Source organism: Pseudochaenichthys georgianus, chromosome 13 (genome assembly GCF_902827115.2).
Source record: "Pseudochaenichthys georgianus chromosome 13, fPseGeo1.2, whole genome shotgun sequence".
NCBI lineage: Eukaryota > Metazoa > Chordata > Actinopteri > Perciformes > Channichthyidae > Pseudochaenichthys > Pseudochaenichthys georgianus.
The window spans coordinates 27889211-27915124 of NC_047515.1; the positions used below are offsets into that span (position 1 = coordinate 27889211).

The window sequence follows — 25914 nt, forward strand, 5'->3', positions numbered from 1 at the left end:
GAAGTTAATAGAATAAATAATTGTCAGTCCCAAGAGTACACACAGGTATGTACTCTTCTTTAAAAACCTTTACAAAATATAAACTCAACCTTGTAAAAATGGTATTTGAGCAGCTGCAGGGCAGACTCATGTTTGAGCTGCAGCTGAAATGTTAAACCACAGAGTTCTGCTTGCTTAGCAACAGGCTTCTGAAATAATGGAAGCATTTAGACCTTATTAATAATGAATTGTCCATCTGCATATCTGCCATTTCCCTGACCACGTGTGTGTTTCTGTGTGACCTCAACCTAATTCATTTTAAAAGCATTCAACTGTTATTGATTAATCTCCAGATTGTCTTCTGTTTTAACTGAAACTATTAATCAATTGCTTTAGTTTAATCCCCATTAACAAACAAAAAACCTATAATTGTATCTGATGAACAAGAAGGGTGACATAATGCTGATGAGGCCTATTTCTAATTAGTTGTGGCAAGTCATTCATATGAAATGATTGTAACGTATTTACAGTTTAGTCGTTCAGTCCCTAAGGGAATATCATTTCCTTCATTCATTCAGACCTGATGTTGTTTTCCTGAGGTCATGAATATAAACTGGGACTAATGAATCAAGTCAAGCATTGACCCGGGTCAGACTGCCAGCTTGATAAATAGTATGCACAGTCATTGAAAACACATTACATCATGAAACTGTCCAATGAGAACATATCACTGGCAGTAATACATGTGTTTAATAGCAGACTAATAACACCAGCACATGGAAAATGTATCTGGCATACCATCATTTTATAAAACAGAGTCTGTTTGGTTGATTGCTTCCTCTGGAAATGCAGCTTATCGAGAACCGCTTATCCAAACAAACCTTACCTTGGACTTAAGAAGAACTTTCTCCCATTTTTCCCCCTTTAAACTGTGGGTTTATCTCTGGAAGTTTTTCCTTGTACGATGTGAGGGTCTAAGGATAGAGGGTGTCGTTTTTCTCATACTGATATTCTGAACAATCTGTGCTGTTGTATTTGCTGTAAAGTGTCTCTACTGTAGGCTATTTTTATTATATGTACAGCACTTTGGCTCGACCAAAAATCGTTTATAAATGTGCTATATAAATAAAACTTGATTTGACTTGAAGAAAAACTTGTGAACTTAATCGGATAGAGAAAAACTCCTTTTATTTTTGTTAGATTATTTCAATCAAACACACACTTTTCTGTGTTTGTACTGAACTACTATTTTAAAAGTGTTTTCATTCACATTAAGATTCATCACAAACCATTTTGCCTTTTGACCTCTAAAATAAAAACAGTGTCTACTTACTTATCTACGAACTTACAAGAAACAGTGAAGATTATAAATGTTAGATAACAAAATACCTCTGTATGAATGTGAACTGGTGGATACAGATCTTTGTTGTATAAGCTCTTTGAGTGGTCGCAAAAACTAGAAAAACTCAATATTGAAATGTAACATTTGCATTTTGCCATGATGACGCAGACTTTTATTTCTGGATTGTTCTTTCAAAAACCCTTCAAGTTTACAATATCTTATTCAATCTTGGAGGGGTTCTGCCCCCCAGGTTGTGAACCACTGACCTGGCAGACAAAAGTCTATGAAAATAGGCGTCTGAGGTTACAGAGGCTCCAGATGGAGTAAGTGATTGTGACAGCACTCTGCTGCAGTCGAATGTTAGTGAACACAGAGGGAGAAGGTGAGAGGCCAGGGAGGAGGCTCTCTCCTTTTGACCTGGAAAAGGGCATTTATTACTCCCCCAGACACTCTTAGCTAATTCCATCAGGGATTTGAGCAGGAAGGGGGACAGTTGCAGATTTACTATCCCCACTCTCTCGTTCTCATCTTCGCTGTCATTGGTTGTTAGCGGACCCTCAGGGATCCAGGAGGATTTCACGGTGCCTGAGATCTGCTCCCGCTCACTTCTTTTTGGGTTTTACTTTTATTTATGTCTGAGCATCCTGTCTTTTGGTTTTCTTTTGTTAACGATTATAGATTGCTTTGCTGAAAGAATGTTACTTTACATTTTCATTTTTTCACAGTGCGGTTTGAGCACAGAGCGTGTGTGTGAGGGGCTGCTAAGCCTCGTATTCTGCTAGATTTTGGGAGGATCATAGCAGAGTGGGTAAAGACTCTTGAGTCTTTCACACTGATAATCCTCTTAAGCATCCGTGCCAATGCACACACCAACAGTCACGCAAAAAAAAAAAAATGTGAACACAAACACACATGCTAACTGGAAAAAGCATAGATTTTTTAAGAAATGACTGTAAATGTTGAGTTTTAACCGTGCTTGCCTGTCTCCTTCACCTCTGAGATAAGATTCATGTCCTGAAGGCAGAGATGTGGCGTCTCTGGGAGTCTATAATGTATTCACTCATATCTTTAATACTCTGTTGCCACTCCCAGATCTGCTCCAGGAGGTTTCACTATGTATAAACTGAACCGTAGAGTATTAAGATCCCTCCTTTTTCTGTGTGTGTGTGTGTGCATAAACCCATCTATGTGCACATGTGTGTATCCTCCCCAGGTATGACTTTGCCCCAGCAGGGGTTTGCAGGATGCGTGTGTGTGCAGTAAAAAGCAGTTGTTGAGTGGCAGAAAGCCATGACAGCTGAGTAGCTCCTGGCTGGATGCTGCGGACGTCTTCTGGAAGCCTTGACCCACTTCCAAGTCTCCTCCTCCCCCCATGCCCACCCAAACATGCTGCATAGGGAAGCAGCTCTGCCCCAATCTGCTGAGCTGCAGTGAAGCTCTGCAGATGCTGAGGAGAGGGTGTGCCTGTTTGTCTAAAAAATACAGTTTCCTGTGGGTGTCTGCATGTGCTGCAAGGGTGGGGGTGTGTGTGTGTGTGTGTGTGTGTGTGTGTGGTGTGTGTGTGTGTGTGTGTGGTGTGTGTGTGTGTGTGTGTGTGTGTGTGTGGTGTGTGTGTGTGTGTGTGTGTGTGTGTGTGTGTGTGTGTGTGTGTGTAGGCTTACGGTAGTTGCAACACCTTGGGCAAAGTCACAGAGTTGCTACTTCTGCTGATTATATTAATGTTCACTACAACTTGACATGTTCAACTGCAAGTATCTGATAAAGAGGAAAAGAATGGGCAACGTATCACCGCACAGATTCGGGTCAGAGCACTAGGTTTGTTTATAAGTGATACAAGGACAAAGTGTTCATGTCATTTTAATGTTAAAAGCATTATTTTATTTTAACTTTAAACGTTTCCAAAAATGTGAACCTGTCCTGAGGAATGTATGAACTATTATTTGGGGATTTTTTTAAACCTAACATGCAAAAAAACATTAGGTTTTTGGCCAGAATATGAGTCAACAGCAGGACATTGACATGAGACCAGGGAAAAGTGAATTATTCTGCTCGAGCCTTTGAAATCATGCACACTCTTGATATTCCAGAGCAAACAGCCCTGGGTTTAAGCCGTCCTGAGCTGGGAGGAGGCCAGACGGCTGGCTGATGGAGGGAAGCTCCACTGGGAAGGAGTGGAGACACTCACTTAGTCATGGCCGTTAGACACAGACAGATGTATACAGATTACAAGCACATACAAGCCTGCAAGCAGCAGATGCATGTGCACCAACGCACATATACAGAAATGCTTTTAATATAGGCAAAGGGATTAGCACACATTTTGATTCATGGCCAGATGCAGAGAATATGCACGTCGACAAATGCATGAAGATATGTCTGCAGTAAGTCGTAGAGAAACAAATTAAATTAAATTATAAAATCCTTTTGGATTTGATAAAAATTATTAGAGATGTCCCGATCCGATCACGTGATCGGGGATCGGAGCCGATCACGTGATTTTCAAAAAATCGGGGATCGGGAGAAAAAGATTTTTTTTTTTTTTATAAAATATGTTTTTTTTATTTAATGTTACAAAACAAAAATGACCATGTTCACGTCTTAAAGTCATCCTGAGGACTTAGTTTTGGTTTAAAATTACACAACATCATGTATGTGTTGCTTTCTTTGGGCTTGTTTTCATAGACCTGGTTGCTTATTTCTCTGAAATCTGGCAACAGAGTGGGCGCAGTGTCTAATAGTAGCAGTAAGCTAACGAGAGGCTACGTTCAGCTGATGACTCGGGAGTCGGGACAGAGAAAACGTCAGGAGTTTGGAAGTATTATAAAATTGAAAGCGAAGGCAGTGTAACAGCCAGATGCAATGTTTGGAAGGCAGAGGTTCCGCGTGGTGGAAAGAACAGAGCTACGTTCAACACGACCAATCTAATACGCTACCTGAGAAACAAACACCAACAACAACATAGCGAGTACACAGCGGCCACTCAGGTAACGGCACTGAAACAACCGACACTTTCAGAGACTTTTAAAAGGAAAGAGAAACTGCCCCAAAACAGTAAAAAGGCCAACACAATAACAGCCAAGATAGCTTAATTCATCGCGTTGGATGACCAGCCGTTATCTGTTACCTTTTGTTTCTCTTAATGCATTGCATAAAGATCGGATCGGGAAAAATCAGTATCGGCAGATTGTCAAAATCAAATGATCGGAATCGGATCGGGAGCAAAAAAAGGTGATCGGGACATCCCTAAAAATTATCATCTTTCATAACATCCCGGGATTACCTTTACTTGTCTGCTTTGACGTGATTATTTCTAATATCAAACCAGATCTGCAGAATATTTTGTCTGCTTATTTCTATTGTTAGTGAACTTAAAATGTGTCTGTCATATCCTCCCTTAAGGCTCTTTGTCACCATATTATCATTCTGAGTCTGTCTCCAACTCTCTGTCATCGCCCCTTCAGTCTGCCAGCATCTGATGTCTATCAGGCTGACGTCACACCGGACTTTTTAGGCAGATTGCATTTTAAACTCTAGTGACAGACCAGACTGATATTTACAGATGAGTATGTCTAATGGTGTCTATTATCAGACTGTCTGTACAGAATGAAGATTGAAAACTCAGTCTTACCAAAATACCTTTTTTTTTTATATAAATGTTAAACATTTATGCTGTGGATTGTTTCTGGAGAACTGAAGGCCTACAAGTGTTCAAGACTGCTTAAAAACATGAGATGGCATGATGAGCCATTTTCATATGATAAAATGCTGATTTCTTTTTTATTAAGAAGGTAATGTCAATATTGAGCTAGGCTAGGCTAACCAGCAAACTTTCAGGAAATCTAACGTGAGTGAGCGCTGATGGCTAACAGCCATTAACCATTGAACATCGCTTTTTCCCCTTTCAACACCTGATGAGTCAGTCAACAGACTGACACACACAGTATAATTTCTTTAGTTGATGTTTTTTTTATTTACATTACTTACTCACTTATGAAGGTTGGAATTCTGTGACCTGAGTATGATTTTTAGCTACTTGCTTTTATTTTGATAACTGTTACCAATATAGTGGTACGCTACCATTATATTCGGGTAGGTTAAGAAGATAGAAGGAAATAGTTATAAAGTTAAGAAGATATAGTTAGCCTATGTGAAAAAGTATTTGCCGTTTCTAGCAACATTTAATTAAGTAGCTAAAATCTGATAAAACAACAGAAATGTCAACACAGCAATCTTCAATTATATTGTAGGTCAAAAACAAACACCCAGGATGCTAAGCTAAATTACATTTATTATCCAACTAAAACATTTAAATAAAGTTTGACTTCTGATACTGATTGATGTTGGTTGATGATGTTTCTATACCGGACAGACTGCTCTGAAAATCATGTTGTTATAGTTGACTGCAATGACATGAGTCATTTTGTTTCTGTGTTCTTACCTCTACCATGACATATACTATGTTTAGAAGAACAGTCACGCTTGTGTGTTTTGGTGTGATCTCATTTGTCTGATCCACCTCAGCAGTGCTGGTGGGATAGATCCACAAAGGGACTTATATTATCGATGAGAGCTATAATTTGGGGCACTGCGGGGTGTCATTACAAGTGTTAAAGTGTGATTTAAAGATTGCAGTACAACAATATTCTATCAACACAATAACAACCTCACTCACTGTCCTGGAGGTGTTGTAGATACAGATGATGTATGTCAGTTTAGCATTTTCAAAACATCATTATGATAGTTAATAGGCTATGCTTTTCGGCATAAAAAGGTTTAAAGTTGTTGCTTAACTTATTTTTCTCTCTTTTCTTCCCTCAGGTGTTGTGAGTGCAGCGCCTCACTGTCACACTGGTATTATGAAAAAGAAGGACGGCTCTTTTGCAAGAAGGACTACTGGGCCAAATTCGGGGAGCTGTGCCATGGCTGCAACGACCCGATCACCACCGGCCTCATCATGGTAAGAGCATCCACCCGCTGACTCTCCTCTCTCATCACCCCCTGGTTCTTTGTCTGCTTATCAACCTCGAGTTACAGCTCGCAGACACACACCTGAGTCCATACATCTACAGCCTCACTGACTGGTGTGTGCCAACATATACACATGCTTGTAGGATCCGTGCCAGACCTGTAACTGACCCTGATGGCTCAGACTGCTGTGTCAGATTGTCTTACAGACCACCAGTGAGAGTCAGAGCTGTTGTTGTGACACAGGAGAGCAGGGTGGTTCATGTGCAGAATAGATGTGGTCACAGCACCGGAAAGCCAATAAACAATAGAGTGGCCCGCCGCTGATAAGTGCTGCTGCATTATAGAAAAGACAAGATACCAGCATCAAAAGAGAGTTGTGTCTATTTGTTGATTAGTGAAGAAGAAACTGATCAATACTGTATGTCTGTGAAATAGAATACGTTGACATAAACATTTCCCTAGCAGCCGCACAAATGCAGGTGCAACTCCATTTTCCTTAAGCTCCAAATGAAGTCTCCCCAGCTGAGGCAGTAGGACAGGAGCAGCTGAGTTTATGTTAAATCTGGTTAGGGAACACAATGATCTCTTCAGCCACAAACACAGACCACCTCTTAGAACAAGTGCAAGGACATTCTCAAGGCTTGACAAAGAAAGGCAGACAGGTAATTTAAGTCAGACATGTAATTTAAGTTATGTCTTATTGTTGATCAACAGAAAGTTCATTAGGAAAGTAGTATAAACTAGTATACCACATTTCCAGCTTTTCTGTCGCAAGGATTCGATTAATCTGATTTGATGATAAACTAATTAACGTTTTGTTTAAAACAAGATATCTCAAGACGTCAATTTATTAGTTATTTATGATAGTCATTTTCTTATTTTAAAGATAAAACGATGAATTGATTAATACAGAGAATAATCACATTTTGTAAGCATGAAAAATAATCCCTATTTGCAACTGTTCTTTCTTCTAATGTATTTGACATATCACTGAATAACATCAGTTCTGCCAGCTTTTCAGTTTGTTTGACAGAGCCGCTGCAGGCTTTATAAACAATTTCACTGATAATTTCACATAAACTGGTGGGTGTATTTAAAAATGTCAGTACATTTGAATAATGTTCAGCAACAGCAGACTTTACATATTCCTCCCCGCTCTTTCATCACTTTGCAGAGTTGTTTTTAGTGTACCACCCATAGAGGTACATTTGGCAGCTGACGATATGAAAATGTCATCTGTATTTGGAAATATTTGAGCCTCATATTCTGGAAAACGCCCGCCTGTCTACTTAGCATGAAGCTTTTATGAGAACAATGTTAACTAATCATTTGCATTTTTGTTATTATAGACAGTGAAATAAGTTCTTTCTGAAGTGGGATTTGACCTAAATGATCATAATTTGTAGTGAAATTGTACACATTTTTTAATAAAATCTTTTTTACATTTATCTTTAAATACCAGTACTGCTAAATTATAATTTTGTATTTACTTTTTATATCATTTTTGATAAAGAAAATGTGGCTGTTACAATATGGTTTCGTGGCAAGTTAAGGCTCCCAAATCCTAGACCACTGACTTGATAAATAATTTACTGACTAAGATGGTTAAAATAAAAAGCCTAGTTCATTCCTTGCACATAAAGCATCTTCTTTGACACATGCTGCCTCCCGGTCAGATACAGCAGCAAGAAGCTTCTGGCAGGTCATGTGTCATGGTCACGATGAGCACATGGCTCGACCTTTCTCTCCATCTCTGAGAGTGTGTGTTTAGCATGTATTCTGCCTCCAGACAGCTTGCCCTTTGCAGTGCAATCTCAGTAATGAAACATGTAGGAGACTCTAAAGTGAATGAGGTGAAGATATTGCAGCACCGACTCTCCTCCTCTTTGTCCTTCGTTGGTTTATTTCTCCTCTTACAGAGCAAAAACACCGATTGACCGTCCCTGCAGTACACTCAGCCTTTCGTTGCCAAAATGGCCTGACCAATTGTATTACTGCGTAGATATGAAGGACAGCTCCCTACGTCTGAGCCACACCCAGAAATAAGACTTCTACTGCGTCAGTCCTGCACCGTCACTTGGTCATCTGTGCAGATAAGCAGGGAACACAGTCCTATTTAAAAATTCCCTGACGCAACCACACTTGAAAAAGCTGCTGCGACAGTGATAGAAAACACTTCAAGCTTCACTTAAAGCCACAGTGTGCATGTAGAAAATTAGACCTTGTGGTCAGCCAGACAGAAACATCAAACGATTGGGGTTTAGTACTCCATCACTCTTACCACCACTGTGATGTCAAACCAACACGCTTTGATCTTAGACCTACCATTTGGGAACCGTTTTCTTATTGTTTGCTCTAAACTACACTTCTGTTAAACACCTTGGTAGTCAAGTCCCTCTCTACTGGGCCAGATCAATTACGCTTTAAAAACATTGCACTTTTTACTCTCAACAAGGAGGTCAGACTTTTGCTTCCAATAGTTTGTCTTTTTTGTTTGACAGTTTATACGATTTTTACAACATTTGACAAAGTGTTGATTTGAAGGCCATAAAACAAGTATAGTTGTTTCTGTGGTTAAGATAGCTAGACCTCATATTATATAACAGAATATGAAACTCCGTCCCCCAGGCACACTTGTGTCTTTGGAAATTATGGGGGGTTGTATTTTCCAAAACTAACATTTCAACTTTTGGAACTTCTCATCCATGTTTGTTAAAGCAGTAAGCCGTCCAGGATAAGCAAGTTAGTGGATTTTGAGTGCAGTTGTGATTTTTGTCTGCTTTTCCAGGCAAAAAAATTAACCATCAATCTCTTAGTTATGTTACCGGGGGTGTCTCTTTGAAAAGTGTGATTTTATATATATTGTTTTGTCAGTGTCCTGTGGATGGGGCTGTGTCCTACTTGAATACAATCACTATACACAGTAGGGCTGCACGATATTGAAAAAAACTGACATTGCGATTTTTTTCCCCCCCTGCGATATATATATATATGTATTGCGTTTTTTTTAAACTATATTTAACCGGATGAAGGTATTGTCCTCCTGTGCCTCGCTAATTTTTTACCGGTGTTTTGATGGTCTGCAAACTAGCGGGGCCTGCTGTGATCTGATCAAGAATGATTGTGATTGGTGGTTTGCTGTGCATGCAGAGCCTGCATGTCACTCACTCAAGTACCCCTGACATGAGAGCAGTTTTCCTTTTGTAGCAAGCAGAAAAATGATATTGTAACATGACGTGTTTGAGTTAATTCACCTACTTAAGCACTGAACCTGTTTTTCAGGTCTCAGGCTCGAAAATGACATTCCCAGAACAAATGACCATATCTTCCCTTCTAAAAGGGGTAAATTAATCATCTTTTCTCTCAAAGTAATGATAAACCTGTGAGTTGGATGTAGAAAAGTCCGAATCAATATAGATGTTTTTTATTTTAAAGAAAATTCAGATTGAACATAGTAAAAAAACTGTAAATGATAGTGTCCGTCCACAAAATCTTTTTTACTTATAGTGAAAACTAACCTTGGATGATCGATTAGTAGACTAAAAGCTTTAGGAATCCAAAGTACAACATATAATAAGTACCCTGTATCAAGATTGATGCAAAACAAGTGACATTTGACCTTTTTAGAGAGATTTAGCACAAAAAAAACTCCACCTCTGAGGCTATTTGGGTGGATTTTCCATATCTCTGGCCCCCCTTGGTCGATTTTGACGAATGAAATCTCTTTATAACCGCTAGAGCCAATGGAATCGAGGGGAAGTTCTACACACACCAACACATGAACAAATAAGGAGTGAGAGTGACGCGTAGCCAAAACCGGAAGCTGCATACACTCTGGTGGCTACCATTAGCAGCTAACTTTTGTGCTCCGATTTTTACATAAAAATGAAATTATGGATTATAAACAATTGCTTCAAAGCCACAGATACATTATTAACCTCTGGATCAACCGATTCAGCCGCGTTTTTTCTCGTTTTAATGCCATTGAACACGTCTTTTGATCATATTGACAGCTACGGTGAGACGATCTCCCGTAAAAGCTCCGTAAAGGTACGTGTTGTGATGTCTGTGTTTGCTTCCCCTGTCGCAAGATCGGACCGCTTAGTGACTATACTTACATAATCTGTGGAGTCTCAGCTTTAATCGGATATATTGTATGTGCAGTTTCGATAAGTAATAAGGGTATCTTTATTTTTAATTCTGTGCTAAAGTGCGTTAGCATTTTTAAAAAAAAAATGAATAAAACCGCACGTTCCTGCGGTGTGAATATCGCGCATGCGTATATCGCGGTTATCGCCATGACACGATATATCGTTCAGCCCTAATACACAGACAATAATATTTTATGAAGGCCACTGTGTGTTTTTATATTATGAGCAAGCTGGTGTGTGTGTTCAGGTGTAAGCAAGTGTGTGTGTCAGCACTGTCAGCATCTACAGCCTTGAGTTAGCTGGTATTAATGAGGTTGCTCAGTTATTTACTGCCCTGCTGAGTCTGATGTGCTGAATACTAGGTAACTTATGTCATTGAATTTCTCTCCTCTCAACCCTCCTTCATTCTATCTGTCCATCACACCTTATGGATAATGTTTAGTAAATCCCAACCAGCTCCACATAGTCAGTCAGCCTTTCTGCAAACAGCTCAGGGCTGAGAGCCAGCCAATGGGAGCGGGGCCAGACATCGACCTGGACCTGTTACACTTCAACAGTCCAACAGAAGATTCTGGTCTCACGGTTTCTCACCCTCACTGTGTTATCTTTGCCACAACACTCTGTAATCAAGCTGCTCTCCACACGCCTGTATGTCTTTAGAGTGGACCTTAATGTTGACCAGCATGACATTTAGCAATAACACACCCATGTAACACTGGTGCATATAATATGGTCCAGTTTGCCAATGCCTGGCACTGAAACACTGCAGGGCCAAGCTTCCGATACATGGTTCTTGGAAACATTGTTGGGTCTAATAATGCATAATGTGGGCTTTCTGAATACAGAAAAGCTCCTATCAGGTCAGGTGGTTGCAATTTTGGCCTTACTGGTATTTTTTGAAATATTTGGGACTTTCTTTGTTTCTTGTTTCTCTTTCTTTGTTTCTACATAAAGTAATGAAACAGCTGAAGGTGAAATCCCAAATGTTTCTCTGAAATCACAAGTGCTTATTATTCTTTTGGACTTTTTGACATGTACCCAACTCAAGATCACATGTTCTCAAAGTTACGTCATGTGCTGTACAACTTCCCTCATCTAAATGTCAGGTCTCAATCTTAAAAACACATATGGATTTTTTCCTTACATCATACATGGTTTTAAGATAAGAACCAAAAAGTGAAAGAATTAATAAAACATAGACATCAATATCTAAAAAAAAAAAAACACCTGTCACGGAATGAATTAATAAGTGAGAATAAGTTTGAGTCTTGTCATTAATTTTAAATGTGCTAAATTATTATATTACTCAATAGTGATTTTTCCAGTTGTAGAAAGACAGTGGTAGATTAAATAGAGCAGTGTGAGAAAGGAGATTTTGGTTCAGTGCCTTGAATTTCTTCTGACAGTATCAATGGTATACCAATATTTTCCTTCTTATGTGGTTCATTTTGAGAAATTGAGTTATCTTCAGGGGGTTGGCCACCAACACAATGGAAAGTCCCAAAGTTTAAGAGTATGAGGCCCCACTGCTGTGAGGTAACTCTGTGGTTGAGTGGGAATCTGCCAGTAGTTTATATAAACGCCTAATCATTTAAGTGAAAACAGACAAATGTGTAATAAGGTTTCTGGAAATGATATTTCTTAAGATGTTGTTGCTGCTCAGGTTGGGACATTGTTTTCCCCACAACAGGATCAGCTGTTTATCTCACCAGTGGCTTTGAACACAACACAAACGTAGTGTAGAAGTTTGTTTTGCATAATATTAAGTGTGAGTTGTGCATTAAGTCTCCTCTGGCAGGTCAGAGGTCAGGCTCAGCGTCGTGCTTGAGGAACGTCAGCTGGATGGCTCAAGGCTGCCATTGTATTTTCTTACTCAATCATCAATGTGTTTTAGAGAGATCATAACCTGAACAATAACCTCAACTAAAGAGTTTTTGAGACTTGTTTAGCATTTCCTCTTTCCAGTGGAAACTCTGACGAAAGCAGCATCCTCTGGGGGTTAAAATCCCCCCCCCGTGGATCTGCTGTGGGCGGCAGGGTTTCACTTCTGAGCTGCCAGCAGGTTTAAATTAACTCCACCACAAAAAATGAACATGATGTCATATAGATATAATTTGCTGCTACCAAAGATGATAATATGTCAGTGTTGTTCAGCTTGTTTTGCTGCCCCCAAGTCATTGCCGATTAAGTTCTGTTGCAAAATATTATAAGGTCACCTGTTAAACACCTTTTCAGGTTTATTCAAGAATTTTTGGATACTACTGGAATATCTTTACATGTTGTTATGGTTTGTTTTTTTAAAACATTATTCCTATCATACTGCCTGCCTCAGCTGTATTCAGCCTCTTTTCTAGTGATACTCCCATTTTATCACAGAGGCTTTATGTTGGTTCTGAGGAAAAGGCACAACAGATACTTTTTCTTATTTTTGTAATCAACACATAGAAACAACATACATTATTTTAAATATATAGTACAAAGTTAAATATATAGGATAGTGGCTCTAAGACTGTATACTGTAGTATGTAGTCACTCTGAAGTCAGGTATTGTTTTGTGGGCTGCTAAAGTATGGTGTTTCAGCCATTGCCAAACTGAAAGTCAACACCACAATTGTTATTTTTTCTGCTTGTTGATGCTGGATGTGTGTGGATTTCTCTGGAGCTATTACTAATGCGACTTCCTCCCACTGTAACCTAATCAGTTCTTCTGTACCAGACATCTGTCTCTGCGGTCTGTCTCCACTGCTTTCACATAGGAACAACAGGCAGAAAAGAGGAGTCTATATATATCTGCCCACACAGATGGGCCTGTGAGCGATTGACACATGGCATGCAGGACATGTTAGGGACAGGAACAAAGTGAGACACATAGGCGGAGAGAGAAGGGTGGAAAACATAGCAGCAAAGATAAACCTGTGAGGACAGATTAAACCAGGAAGGAGAGGAGAGAAGGTTGAGCAGGAGGAGGGTCATAATAGGTCAGCTAAACGTTGTTAAAAAAATATCACACAAGCATTACAGATGTCTTCATTTATAATCAATGCTTTGTAATTGTGATCTTTTCCCTACATTTAACAAAAGACAAAAACATTGTTCTAGATGTGACGAAAGGCTGTTTTTGTTGAAGTTTTTTTGTTTTCTTAGTTTCATTTTCATGTGGTAAAACCCAAATGTCGTCATCTGATAAATGTGGAACAGGAGGAAGAACTAATATACTGACTTAAAAAAATGACTTGTTGGTCAGCTACGCAGTTTTAAAGAATCCATTTAAATAATTAATTCAGTTGTTTATGTATTATTATAATTATCCCGCGCCTCTGGAACTCCCTCCCAGATCAGCTGAGATCTGCCCCTTCCACCGAGGTTTTCAAAACCGGCCTTAAGACCCTCTTCTTTCGGCATGCCTTCCAATAAACTTTGAGCATGGTACACCTGGAGTACTGCCATTTTTATCGCTATCTCCGACTTTTATTTTTGTACTCTATTTTATATTTTATTTTTTGATTTCTTATTATTATTACAATTATTTGTTTAATCTCTCAAAGTGTATCAGTATCCCTTGTTGTGAACTACTTCGAGATTTGTCTTGGCAGATGAGAAGCGCTATATAAATTATTAAATATATTATATATTATTATTAAGTAATAATGTCACAAATGTTCTTGTTTCATCCTATCGAATTCAAAGATTTGCTGCTTTTCTGCTGAGTTTAATTGTATAGTCAGTTGGGATTTTAAATGTCATGCCATCAAAATACGTAGCTTTAAGATATCACTATGGGCTCGTTTGACTTAACGATTAAACAGTTAATTGAAAGTATTATGGACATAGCAATCATTTATAATCTCTGCACCTAATACATAATAACAAGCACTGTAAGTTAAAATATGTTCTACAAGGTTCAGCACTTACATGTTTTACCATCTTCATGCTTTAAACAATGCGGATATGCCTTAGTGTCCCTAGCATAATAAATACAATATATGCAAAAATATATATTAGCAAATGAAGATTATTTTCCCCCACATGATGTCCCATATGTCACGCCTGTAACTGTCACACTGCTAGTTTCCCTGGTTTGGAAATATGATTGCAGGAATCGGGGGCATCATGGGTGAAGAGGGGGAGTGAGGAATTTACCAAAGACACCAGGGGGTAGAAGGTGTGTGTGTGTGTGTGTGTGTGTGTGTGTGTGTGTGTGTGTGTGTGTGTGTGTGTGTGTGTGTGTGTGTGTGTGTGTGTGTGTGTGTGTGTGTGTGTGTGTGTGTGTGTGTGTGTGTGTGTGTGTGTGTGTGTGTGTGTGTGTGTGTGTGTGTGTGTGTGTGTGTGTGTGTGTGTGTGTGTGTGTGTGTGTGTGCGTGTGCGCCGGTCGGCACGTGTGCAATAGTGGGTGGGGCTTAACCGGAAACGATGAGGTCATAGCAACAGTGAGAGAGAAGGGGGAGGGAGGGGAGAGAGCCGGGAGGAGTGACATGGACTCAGAGATGAGCTCAGCTGCAAAGGCGTAGGCTGCTCTCTCTCTCCTCCCTCCCCCGGCTGCTCCGTTTCTCCGGCCGGTTTGGCTGCTGCCGGTGTTTTGTTGTGACATTGGGGGAATCGCCTGCCTCACTAGAATGAACTAGAACAGCTGGGAGACTCGCCGGCTCTTGCTGACATGGTGGGAGACTTATTTTTCTGGAGCTTCTGCTGTCTCAGGCTCTGGAAGAGAGATAAGAAGGTGAGCCTGTTCACTGCTGCTGCTCTGGGTTACCGGGAGTGATGGGTGATGTACGCGAGCCGGCAGGGAGGCAGACTGCTGAAGTGGCAAATGGTGTGCCGGTTGCTCTTGCAGATACTCTTTCCATCTCTTTAATTTTAAATCTTTAGCTAAATCATGATACTGTCAGCTGGAGTGTGTGTTTGTATGTCATTTCAAACTGGGTCAGTATATTGCTTAGTAATTACAGATCTGCCCCTTTTTTGTGTGTGTCGCACAAGCTTTTTCTTTTTTTTCATGGCATGAAAAACTGATGAGCCAAGGCAGGCGTGCTATTTTTAGAGAGCATTCTTCCTCAGATAAAAGTAGGATTTAAAGTGTGTGAGAGCACACAATCAGGGACGGATAACAGTTGTCTTGTCTTATAACAGTGTGGCTGTGCAGGGTTACTTTTATGTACCACCTACATGCAGGCCACGCTGTACACCACAGTGCATGTGAGACTTACAGAGAAGAAGCTGAATACCATTAGAGCATTTCTGAGGCTGTATACTGTGATACTGTACTGTTTGTCGCTGTCGGGGGTTTCCATTCAGACAGCATCAATGTGGCCCACTGTCTTCTCTCTTAGCCTTTCACTGTAATTGTATTTGCTTAAATGATGTTGACTGTAGAAAGTCTAAGAGAGAACCAGGATCATGTCTTTCTTTGACTTTATATCCACACTACTTTTGCTCAACTGTTTAAATCAGTTTATTTGTCCTTTTGACACACTTTTGGGATTTGACCCAGTTGTAGCGCTCTCTGTGAGGAGTACCAGGTACCTATTGCACATGCTGTTTTTGACTTTTTCTTTGAAACATGAGGTCATTTCTTTAAACACAATTCCTAATCTACGTGTTGATTCTGGGAGCTTAGTCACATATGGTTTTTGAGTTTAGCCAATGAAAGAGGCTTTTCAGGTGAAGTTCATTACATCAAACACGAGGTGAGCCAGATCTCCCATAATTCAGCGAGGCCATTCAGAAGCACCTTCAGCAGTGTTGTTATGAGCTCATCGTTCCACATTTAGCTGGAGCGAGGTGAAGTCAGAGGGTGAAGCTGGTGTTTATGTGGGACTTGTTGAGGTTAGGAGACCAGAAGGCATGTGAAGGCCCCTGATGAGATCCTGCTGAGTAAAAACACATTGCACACGTGTATAGAGTATAAGTCATCCAACCTCTGAGTGTTCAACAACAGAGAACTAAACAGGTTTTAAATTAACTTTTGTGTCACAAAATTGTCCAACACACAAAGATAGGTAGTTTCTAATCAAAGAGTTTGAATACAGCCAGCCAATATTAATGTTAAAAAGGCTGGAAGCAGTTGACTTTTTTAATAAAATGTTCAATTAGCAAGATATTCAAATAATAGCTAAAATAATAATTTAAGTAAGTGATCTTTATTTTAAATGTTTTTCAAAGAAGTTCCTAAGCAGAAGACGCCCAATCAGGCTGTCTGAATAGTCAAATGTCAACTAAATTAATGAAGTTATTAAATAAGTTAAATTGAATGTAACAATATAAAAAATGTAACCATTTTTATTTTTACTGTGCAACATTTCCATTTTGATTGTTATTTTTATGATGGGACCAAAATGACTGGACTATGATGCCTTTATTTAACCAGATATCGATGCATCAGTGGGAAATAATCATCTCTGACAAATACTCATCCACTTCAGTCTGTGGAAATTCTTCAGTTCTAACATGTCTCAGATGTTTCACCGCCTGATTCACTCAATCACTGAACCTCTCCCCTCCTTCATTTCAAATAACTTTTCTCATTTGTGGTTTAACAGTTGGCATCTATTGTTGCTCTTCTTGTGTTTCACGCCTGTTGACAATAAGGGAAATGTGAAATGATGTGAGTAAAATGAAAAATGTTTAGAGAAAATCTGAAATGTGTAGAACATTACATTATGAGGCAACAAGGAACTAAATGAATCAGTTTGAAACTTGACAAATATGAAGAGTTACTAACAAAAAAAAAGATTTTGAGTTTTTATCAACTTAGCAAAAAGTTAAAACACGTGTTTATAGTATTTAACACTGTAATGCTATCAAATGTTACTCGTTTACTTAGACGTAACACTTTTAAGTCATCACCTAAAATCAGAATCAAAATCAGTGCAAAATAAAGATTATCTTCTTAGCCTGGAAGTCAGGAATCCATAGGGGGTGAAAGAGGAATCTAAAAGGGTCATAAAACAATCACTCAAGTAAGAAATTAGAGAGCCTAGTTCTAAATTAATACTTTTAACTTTTCTCCCATGTTTTTTTTGTAAAATACTGTATATTTGTCCTTTTTTAAGAGCTGGTTGTACCAGATCTTCCAATTTAAACATATGTTTTAATATTTTTTTACATGGAGATTAGTTGATATTTCATCTCGGACAAAGCCAGGTAAAACTATTGCATGCAACTTTGAGCGAAAGATAAAAAAGATAATATCGAATATAGACATGTCTGTCCTGACCATTGAACCAAAACTGGGGCTATTTGAAATTAAGTTTCACCAAAATGAACCAACATACCCCAAATTACAAAAGTACATGACTGCTAACTCTAATATACACATATATGCACAAACAAACAATACCTAGATTTAAAGAATTGAGGTGCAATATTGTTTCGCCCCTAAAACTATGTACCTCATGAATAATGCTACCGCTTATTCCTAGCAACTGATTCAACATGTGAAAGCCTTTTTTGAAAGATATTTAATACATTTTAGAACAACCTCATTTATTTAATGACTAATTTCTCAAATAGATGTTACAACCCAATACAGGGCTCTTATTAAAAATATCTGAGGAGGGAAAATAACTCTTGGATTGAAATACATGTCTTTGAGATAGAAGAAAAACAACAGCAAAACGGATATATCCATTCAAACCAATATTACGATTGGCAGAGTGGCGGACATTTTTACGTCGACTGATGCATTGCAAAGTGATAGTGGTAGCCGGCACTCAATTTGTATTCGGCTACAGTTCCATCAGTTTTTCCATAAACACATATCAAGAACAATATTAGTATGGATGAATATGTGACCAAGATCCCCATCACACATGGCAACTGAGCATTGAGCTGCAACTCGAGTTAGTTACTCCGTCAACCCGCCCACCCTTTCCCCAGGGGTGACATGTGTACACAGTCTGGTGTGTTGTCACTGGAAAAGGCCATGAGGCTACATGACCTGCTAAAACACAGTCACACACTCGTGAGTAAAATGGGCTAATAGACAAATCATGGAGTACACCCTCTGAGGCTTGATGGCACTGTGTTAGTACATGTGATGTTTCTTTAATCAAGCTGTCAAGCAATCACATGGTTTAATATCACATGGAGTATCTGTCTGTTTTACACCTTAACTTTGGAGAGGAAGCATGTCCTAAAAACAGCAGCTGTCGCCTGTCAAATTGGGTTTTAGAGACGTGTGTGTGTGTGTGTGTGTGTGTGTGTGTGTGTGTGTGTGTGTGTGTGTGTGTGTGTGTGTGTGTGTGTGTGTGTGTGTGTGTGTGTGTGTGTGTGTGTGTGTGTGTGTGTGTGTGTGTGTGTGTGTGTGTGTGTGTGTGTGTGTGTGTGTGTGTGTGTGTGTGTGTGTGTGTGTGTGTGTGTGTGTGTGTGTGTGTGTGTGTGTGTGTGTGTGTGTGTGTGTGTGTGTGTGTGTGTGTGTGTGTGTGATGCCTGGCAAGCAAATGGCAGCCACAGTGTCAGGTTGTGCCACACATCCTTTTGTATCTCCGTCCAGCTGTCCTCTCTTCCTGTCGTAATTATTTGCAGGCCTGCACCTAAGGAACACTCAGAGGCAGAACATATACACATGTACAGCTACTTACAAACAGCCCTGATGCAGAATTGAAAGCACATAATCTCCTTATAAACGTGTTGTATTACTTTTAAATCCTCTTTTGACACAATTATCTTGCTTTGGTTAAATCGTTAGATATCCTTTAATCTTAACTCATCTATCTTTCATACTTTCGCGTTGTGCTTATTCTCCCTGTCGATGTCTGACAGTAATTGTTTATGGCTCAATTTTATGAGGCTGCTTGGAGGACGAATAAAGAAATGAAGTCGGTCAATAAGCCCTGCAGCTGTTTTCCTTCCTTGTCCATTACACCGTGATTACATCTGTTTTCTCCTCTTGCTTTCTCCGTCCCCTCATCGTCTCGCTGCTATGATGTTGTGTTTTCAACTCGATAATTTTAAACAATATTGAAAACAAGTCTTAGTGGTATCATGTTTTCCTGATATTTAGCTGGAAGGTACTGCTCAGATTAATTACTAAATAAGCAGTTAATATATGCGTGTACAGCGCTCCTCCCTGCAGCCTGAGGGCCGTCAGCATGTGTGTATCTGTCAGTGTTGGCTCGTGGTTTCACTGCTGCTCTGCAAGGAGGGTGGGGCAGCAGACATATGGCTGTATGCAATGATTTAATTGATTCTTTGATCTTCACATTTCCTTTTTGTCTCAGTTACACCATCTTTTTCCACGTTATGCACCATTTAGAAGTAGCATTTCGTACTTACGGGTGATTGTTAGTTCTGAAGTTACTTTTAAGGCTGCTGCACAGAATTGTGGCTTTGTCCATAAGCTGATATTTTGCTGTTGGTTAGATGTAAAAATAAATAAATGGAACTTCTACGATCTAGATATGTGTGCCTTAAACATTGCCAAAATGTCTTAGATTTTTTTGGTTTACATTTCATTGATTGTTCTTTGTTCAGCATCCCTTCCATAAAATGCCCCCCCCTCACTCTTAGTGGGCTAAATTAGCATTGCAGATCATTGCAGTTGAGAAGTGCTGTCAAAGGGCCCACTCCCTCCAAACATTTTCTGCCACTCAAAGCAAAAAATTAGACCACAAGCGCAGCCTCGAGGGAGCGAACAGCTCCGGTGGACTCGACCTTGGGTGCTTAACATCTTTGCTCATGTCTAATCATAGAAGTCATTAGGCATTGAGTGGGTTGGTCATTTGCATGGATGGGCGCAAGCTTACCTGAAGGAGTTAAAAGGGGTCGATATTGATATATGAGAAGCTGTGGGCCACTTATCGATGTCTCAGTCGATCAGAGTCACAACAACCAAGGACAAAAAGATTTAAAGAGCAGCCATAAAAGACTACGGTTGTTATTCGCTGGAGCTTTTGCTGATTTTAAACCCTGTATAACAGAACATTGATTTAATGTTCTGAAATATCAAGCTGATGATGTGGATATTTAGCAAAATGTGCATTGTGGTCTACCCTACAATGTTGTCACAATATCAATATTGAAGTATTTGATCAGAAATATCTTAATATATGATTTTCTCCATATCACACAGCCCTAGCTGGAGTTGATGTTTGAACTTTTTGTGATTTATTTGATCATTTTGGTTCTCCCCCGTTGGTCTGTAGAGCATCTAGAGCTGAGAGCTCCAGCGGCAGCGTCGTCCCCAGATCTGCCGGTGTGATTAATCTGCTCACTGCCTGCTCTGCTTTTTGGCCATAACTCAATTCCCTCAGCTCTAAGCTCGGAGGGGGATCTGGAAGCTGCAAATCCAATCTCCCTGCTCTCAGTATTACCCTCAGTGACCAGGCCTCGTCCTACTTCTCCCACCACTTATTAAAGCCTCATGTTGCCGTTGCCTACAGTAACATCAAAAACGCTGTAATGAATTCCCCCCTGCAGAGCTTTCCACTCGAGATCAAAAAAATATCATGTTGACATCCGATTTTATCTGATTTTGACAGCATGTACACAGAAGAATGTCTTATTAACTGTGTGTTATCTCTCAACAGGTCGCAGGGGAACAGAAATATCACCCAGAATGCTTCACCTGTCTGAACTGCAGGACGTTCATCGGTGATGGAGACACTTACGCTCTGGTGGAGAGATCCAAACTCTACTGGTGAGCCTCAAGCACAAATATTAAAAGACATGCAAACGCCCAAATAACAAAGTCAAGATTCAAATCAGTCTGAGATGTTAGCTTGTTACATTTCTTTATTCGTCTACTGCCTAACAAATCAAAGCCTTTTTCAGCTTGTGGTATGTTAGCTCTGATTCCCTTAATTTACCAAACCGTTATTTTCTTTTTTTAGTTTTAATATTCTCTCTTCTGAAACAAACTAATCCTCTAAATCCCTTTGAAGTGCAGTATGGCCACAGAAAAGCTGCCGTTGATTGACACAATCTTAAATGTATGCAGCTTATTTTGGGCTTCAATGGACTTTTTGGTGACATAACGACCAACTGTGGTGACAAATGACTCAATGCATGGTGGAAATTCACAGCAAGCACAGCTAACAGTCCCAGTTTAGATGGTTTTAATCCTAAACCTGGAAAATCGGTAGTTTCCCGTTTCTTTCGTGATTCAGGTTCAGGTTGTTCTTTTCCTGTGGAGCTCCGGGGTTGTGTCAGTGTGAGAGTCAGGGTTCAATGAGCAACAAGCTGCACTACACAGAAATACATAAGAACAAAACAGCCTTTGTCCTCTTCTGTGGAAGAGTGGATGATGACAATGTGATTTCTCAGATCATTACATTTATTGAGAGGTCAACCAAATTGAGTCAAAGTGTGCTATGTTTTCTGTAAAAATGTCATTTGAATTGAATTATTTCAGCTCTGATGTATTAGCTTTCAATTCTTTCATAGCTATTTTATTATTCTGATAGTGAGCTCAGTGTTTTCTAAAACATCTTGTAAACAACATGTGATGCTGTAAAAAATGCTGTAATGAGAACTTAATGTTTCCTTATGATTGCATCGACCCTTAAAAGAGACAGAGACCTCACTCAATAATCAGATTTTCTGTTTCTAGCGGCCTCTTTCTCATTACTTCCCGTTAGGCCTGGGTATTGGCAAGAATCGGCTCATACAGGAGTTACTACTCAATATTATGATGATATCTTTATTTTTTATTTGGTGTCTGTATTTGCATTTCTCACAATCCACAGCAACATCCACCATCATACCTGTACTCATTGTGTATTGTCAACCACTTTCTGCTACAAATCTTTGTATTTACAGTAAACTGGCAATTATGACTAAACCGTGTTTTGAGTCTGTGTCAGGAAAAATGTATCAAAATACTCAATATTTTCTAACATCCTCACTTTTCCTCAATCCCCCTCTTGCTCCAGTGGTCACTGTTACTACCAGACCATCGTGACACCGGTGTCGCTGCCGGACTCGTCATGCTCGCGGATCCCTCACACGGTCACACTCCTGTCCATCCCAGCCTCTGCCGAGGGCAACAACGGACGCAGAGGGCGAGGTTTCTCCGTGTCCATCGACCAGCCGCTCAGCCCCACCGGCGGCTACAGTCCTGAACATGGACCCACCATCAGAGTCTCACAGTGAGTCTATCCATCCATGTCTGTGTGTCTGCAAATATTGTGGATAGTCATTGTGTGAAGAGAAGAGAAACTAACGAAAGGAGAGGTCAGTACGTTCGCGGACAAAGGATGAAAAAAGCTAGAGAGTGTGATAGGGTGAGGTTCATTTAAATCAGGGGTTCTCAAAGTTTTGATGAGTTAGGGCCAATTTAGGTACCCAATATTGGATTGAGGGCCGCCCAAGAAAAAACGGAACACAAAATAATTCCAAAACAAATCCTTTCTTTATTGTACTAACCAATTGCCGCAACTCGCGAGATGCCTAGTTGCCATGCAACCAGTAGTCTAGCAAACTTACCACAAGCTGTCATTCATAATTTCGCCAGAAACATTTCCGAGGGCCGCCATTGGCCCGCGGGCCGCACTTTGAGAACCCCTGATTTAAATGATACAATAGAGTGGAAGGGGAAAGGAAATGAGCAGAAAGTATGAGTCACTGTTATTTAAATTAGCTGAGACTTGTCAGATCTCAGGTCTGTGTTCAGGAAGGTGCTTGATTTATGATTTTGTTCTTCTGTATCTAGGGTGGACACAGAGTGCATCAGTCCAGATGTGAAAAACTCCATTCACGTTGGAGATAAGATCCTGGAAATCAACGGGACACCCATTCAAAATGTCCCCCTGGATGAGGTGAGATTTTACCTCACTGTAAATGCAAATGAGAATCTCCATCTCATTGTAGCACTATATAAAGCATTTCACCAGACTTCTTCCATGAGAGCATCTCTCTAGCTTCAAAGCAATCTCTGCTGCTCTAACCTGAACTCGTCCTCTCCAGATCGACCTGCTGATCCAGGAGACCAGCCGGCGGCTGCAGCTCACCATCGAGCACGACCCTCACAGTCCGGGACCGGAGGGAGGCTCCTCGGAGGCTGAGGATCGAGTGAACGCCCCCCTGACCACCCCTCTGTCAGAGGGCCCCAGCCCCAACCTGCCCATCACACAGCCCCCCATCCCCGACAGCCTGAGATCCCGCATCATCACGTAAGAAACCCATTTTAATGATGCTCATTGCAGTTTTGCTCTACTTTCTTCCGTTTAATGTGAAGAGTACATTTTGAATGGCCACAAAAAGACTGTACTGCTTACGTGTAGTTGCATACGATATATACTGTGTTAAAGATTGAGGAACACAAAAGCAAAGCAGAAATGTAAAATCTATATCTGCACATTTTAAGTAACCAACGCTGAGATTTTTTTCTTCTGATGTATCATGTTGTATTGCTCTTTTATATTTTGGGTAGAGTTAGTGTAATTCTTTGTCAAGTATAAATGGTAGGCTCCTTAAGCTCATACAGTGAGCCTATTACTGTATGGTCCAGGCATTGTACTGTCAATAAATACCCTGACACCCTAAACTAAATAAGAATAAAAGTAGCAGCAATCAGTAATCAAATACTCTACTCTATTCCCTTCCTTCTCCTCCTGTCCCCTCCCTCCAGGCGGAGCTGCAGCATTGATAAGTCACCCGGCTCCAGCAACGCAGCATCCCCCATCTCCCAGAGGAAGGACATTAATCGATCAGAGTCGCTGCGCGTCGTGTCCAATCAGACGCACCGCATCTTCCGCCCATCTGACCTCATCCATGGAGAGGTGCTGGGGAAAGGCTGCTTTGGACAGGCCATCAAGGTGGGTTTGAGTGGCAGAGACACATGGCTGTATGTAAAATACATTTACATGAATGTTGTGTTTAGAGAACAACGGTAGTCATACAAACATTATCCAGAAGGTGGCAGCATTGAGATAAGTAAGAGAAGTGTGGAGAGGCAGGAGGTTAAAATGTTTGTCTTTAATACACAGAGTGGAAAAACATTTGTTTCCCATGCTGACAGTCTCCCCTCAGACTGCCAGCTCAGCTTAATTGATTTGCATCATTGTGTATGTTATAGGTGACCCACAAGGAGACCGGGGAGGTGATGGTGATGAAGGAGTTGATTCGCTTTGATGACGAGACACAGAGAACATTCCTGAAAGAGGTGAGTGGAGACAGGCAATCCCAGATGTTACGTCATTAGGGAGTGTGAGATTTACTCGAGTTATCTTTTCAGAGGTTGAATCAACTATCTGTCATAAACAGAAATCTGAGATCAATAGGTGTTGACCTCAGAGCATTACAAAAATATTTTCTTGAATACAAACTGTTTTATTCCAAAAAATGAGGGCAGTCAGTACTGAAAAATGATAGTAAAATAAGTTTGCTGAAGGTTTTTAATTCCTGGTCCAGCTGAGGAAGAAAAACAAAAATGGTATTGTAATGATTGTCAGTATAGCTAAAGCAAGCAGCACTTATGTGTGAATTTACCACACAGAAGAATGCTGTAAGAGTTTTTCTGGACCAGATAAATGAAACTACCTCTGAAAAAGGACATCAAGGAAAGTGTTAAAACAGTTATTTCCCCCAAAAATGATAGATGAGCAAAACTCATTATGCCTCCCACACAGAGCGTCATCTTTCTCCGGTCCTTCCATTAATCTGAAAAGATAACAGAGAGTGACACAGAAGTTAAGACTTCTGTGGGACTTGTTTAATTATGTTCTCCCCGTGACCTGAATAACTTCTGTTCCTGTTTAATGTTCAGTATAGTAGACTCATTCATCCAATTAAAATCCTTCTAATTGTGAGGTTTGAAGTTCATGACAATTGTTCCCGTATGTGTGGACTAATGAATTTATTTTTAGGTTACCATAACACAGAGTCCTTGCTATGTAACTGGTGTAACGGCTATAAAAGAAACCCGACCACAATGAAAGCTGAGCCCGAGTCCCAAATGACTGAGTCTCTGTGATCTTGTCTGAGTAAGGAATGCAAGCCGGCATTTCAGACAAAGACATCATGCAACTTTAAGGGTAATACTTCAGGTTTATCGGTGTGTAATAGTGGCCTGCCTCCTCTTCCTCCTCACCCGCATCCTCAGGGAGGGAAATGTCGATGCAGTGTTACACTGCAGACATACTGCAGTCATGCTGCGAACACTTACACTCTGAGTTTATTTAGTAGTTCTTATACAGGATGTTTCTCTGTTGCATTTCAAATAAACAGAGTTAAAACTGTAAGAGGTGCGCGCATGTGCTGTGGGATTTGTGATGTCATCAAAAAACGAAATCAATGAAAATTGATATTTATATGTCAGTTTGTGAAGATGACTGTAGGCTAAGTTTACACTTATCGGCCGATTGGCTATCCAGCTTTTTGGTACATCTCGTTCAATTGGGAAAACCTTTTAAACCTTTTTTGGACTCTCAAATGTTCATAACTTCAGGTAAAAGAATAGTTTGACATTTTGTGAAATAAACTAATTTGATTTCTTATCAAGATGAAAAGTATAGAAGCAAGATCGTGTCTTTACGA

General features: G+C 40.0%; 1 protein-coding gene across 3 annotated transcripts in view; it reads left to right on the forward strand.

The window, feature by feature from the left end:
- Positions 1-25914, forward strand: part of limk1a (LIM domain kinase 1a) — a 59304-nt gene that overhangs the window by 26207 nt on the left and 7183 nt on the right. For 2 of the 3 annotated variants that reach the window (XM_034097235.2, XM_034097237.2), the window contains 7 exons: positions 6140-6278; positions 20967-21076; positions 22311-22526; positions 23090-23195; positions 23344-23549; positions 24008-24194; positions 24455-24541. In XM_034097235.2, coding sequence (XP_033953126.1) covers positions 6140-6278; positions 20967-21076; positions 22311-22526; positions 23090-23195; positions 23344-23549; positions 24008-24194; positions 24455-24541 — 1051 coding nt within the window. Of the gene's footprint in view, positions 1-6139; positions 6279-14903; positions 15158-20966; positions 21077-22310; positions 22527-23089; positions 23196-23343; positions 23550-24007; positions 24195-24454; positions 24542-25914 lie in introns of those variants that run through there. The other variant, XM_034097238.2, reaches the window with a different exon arrangement.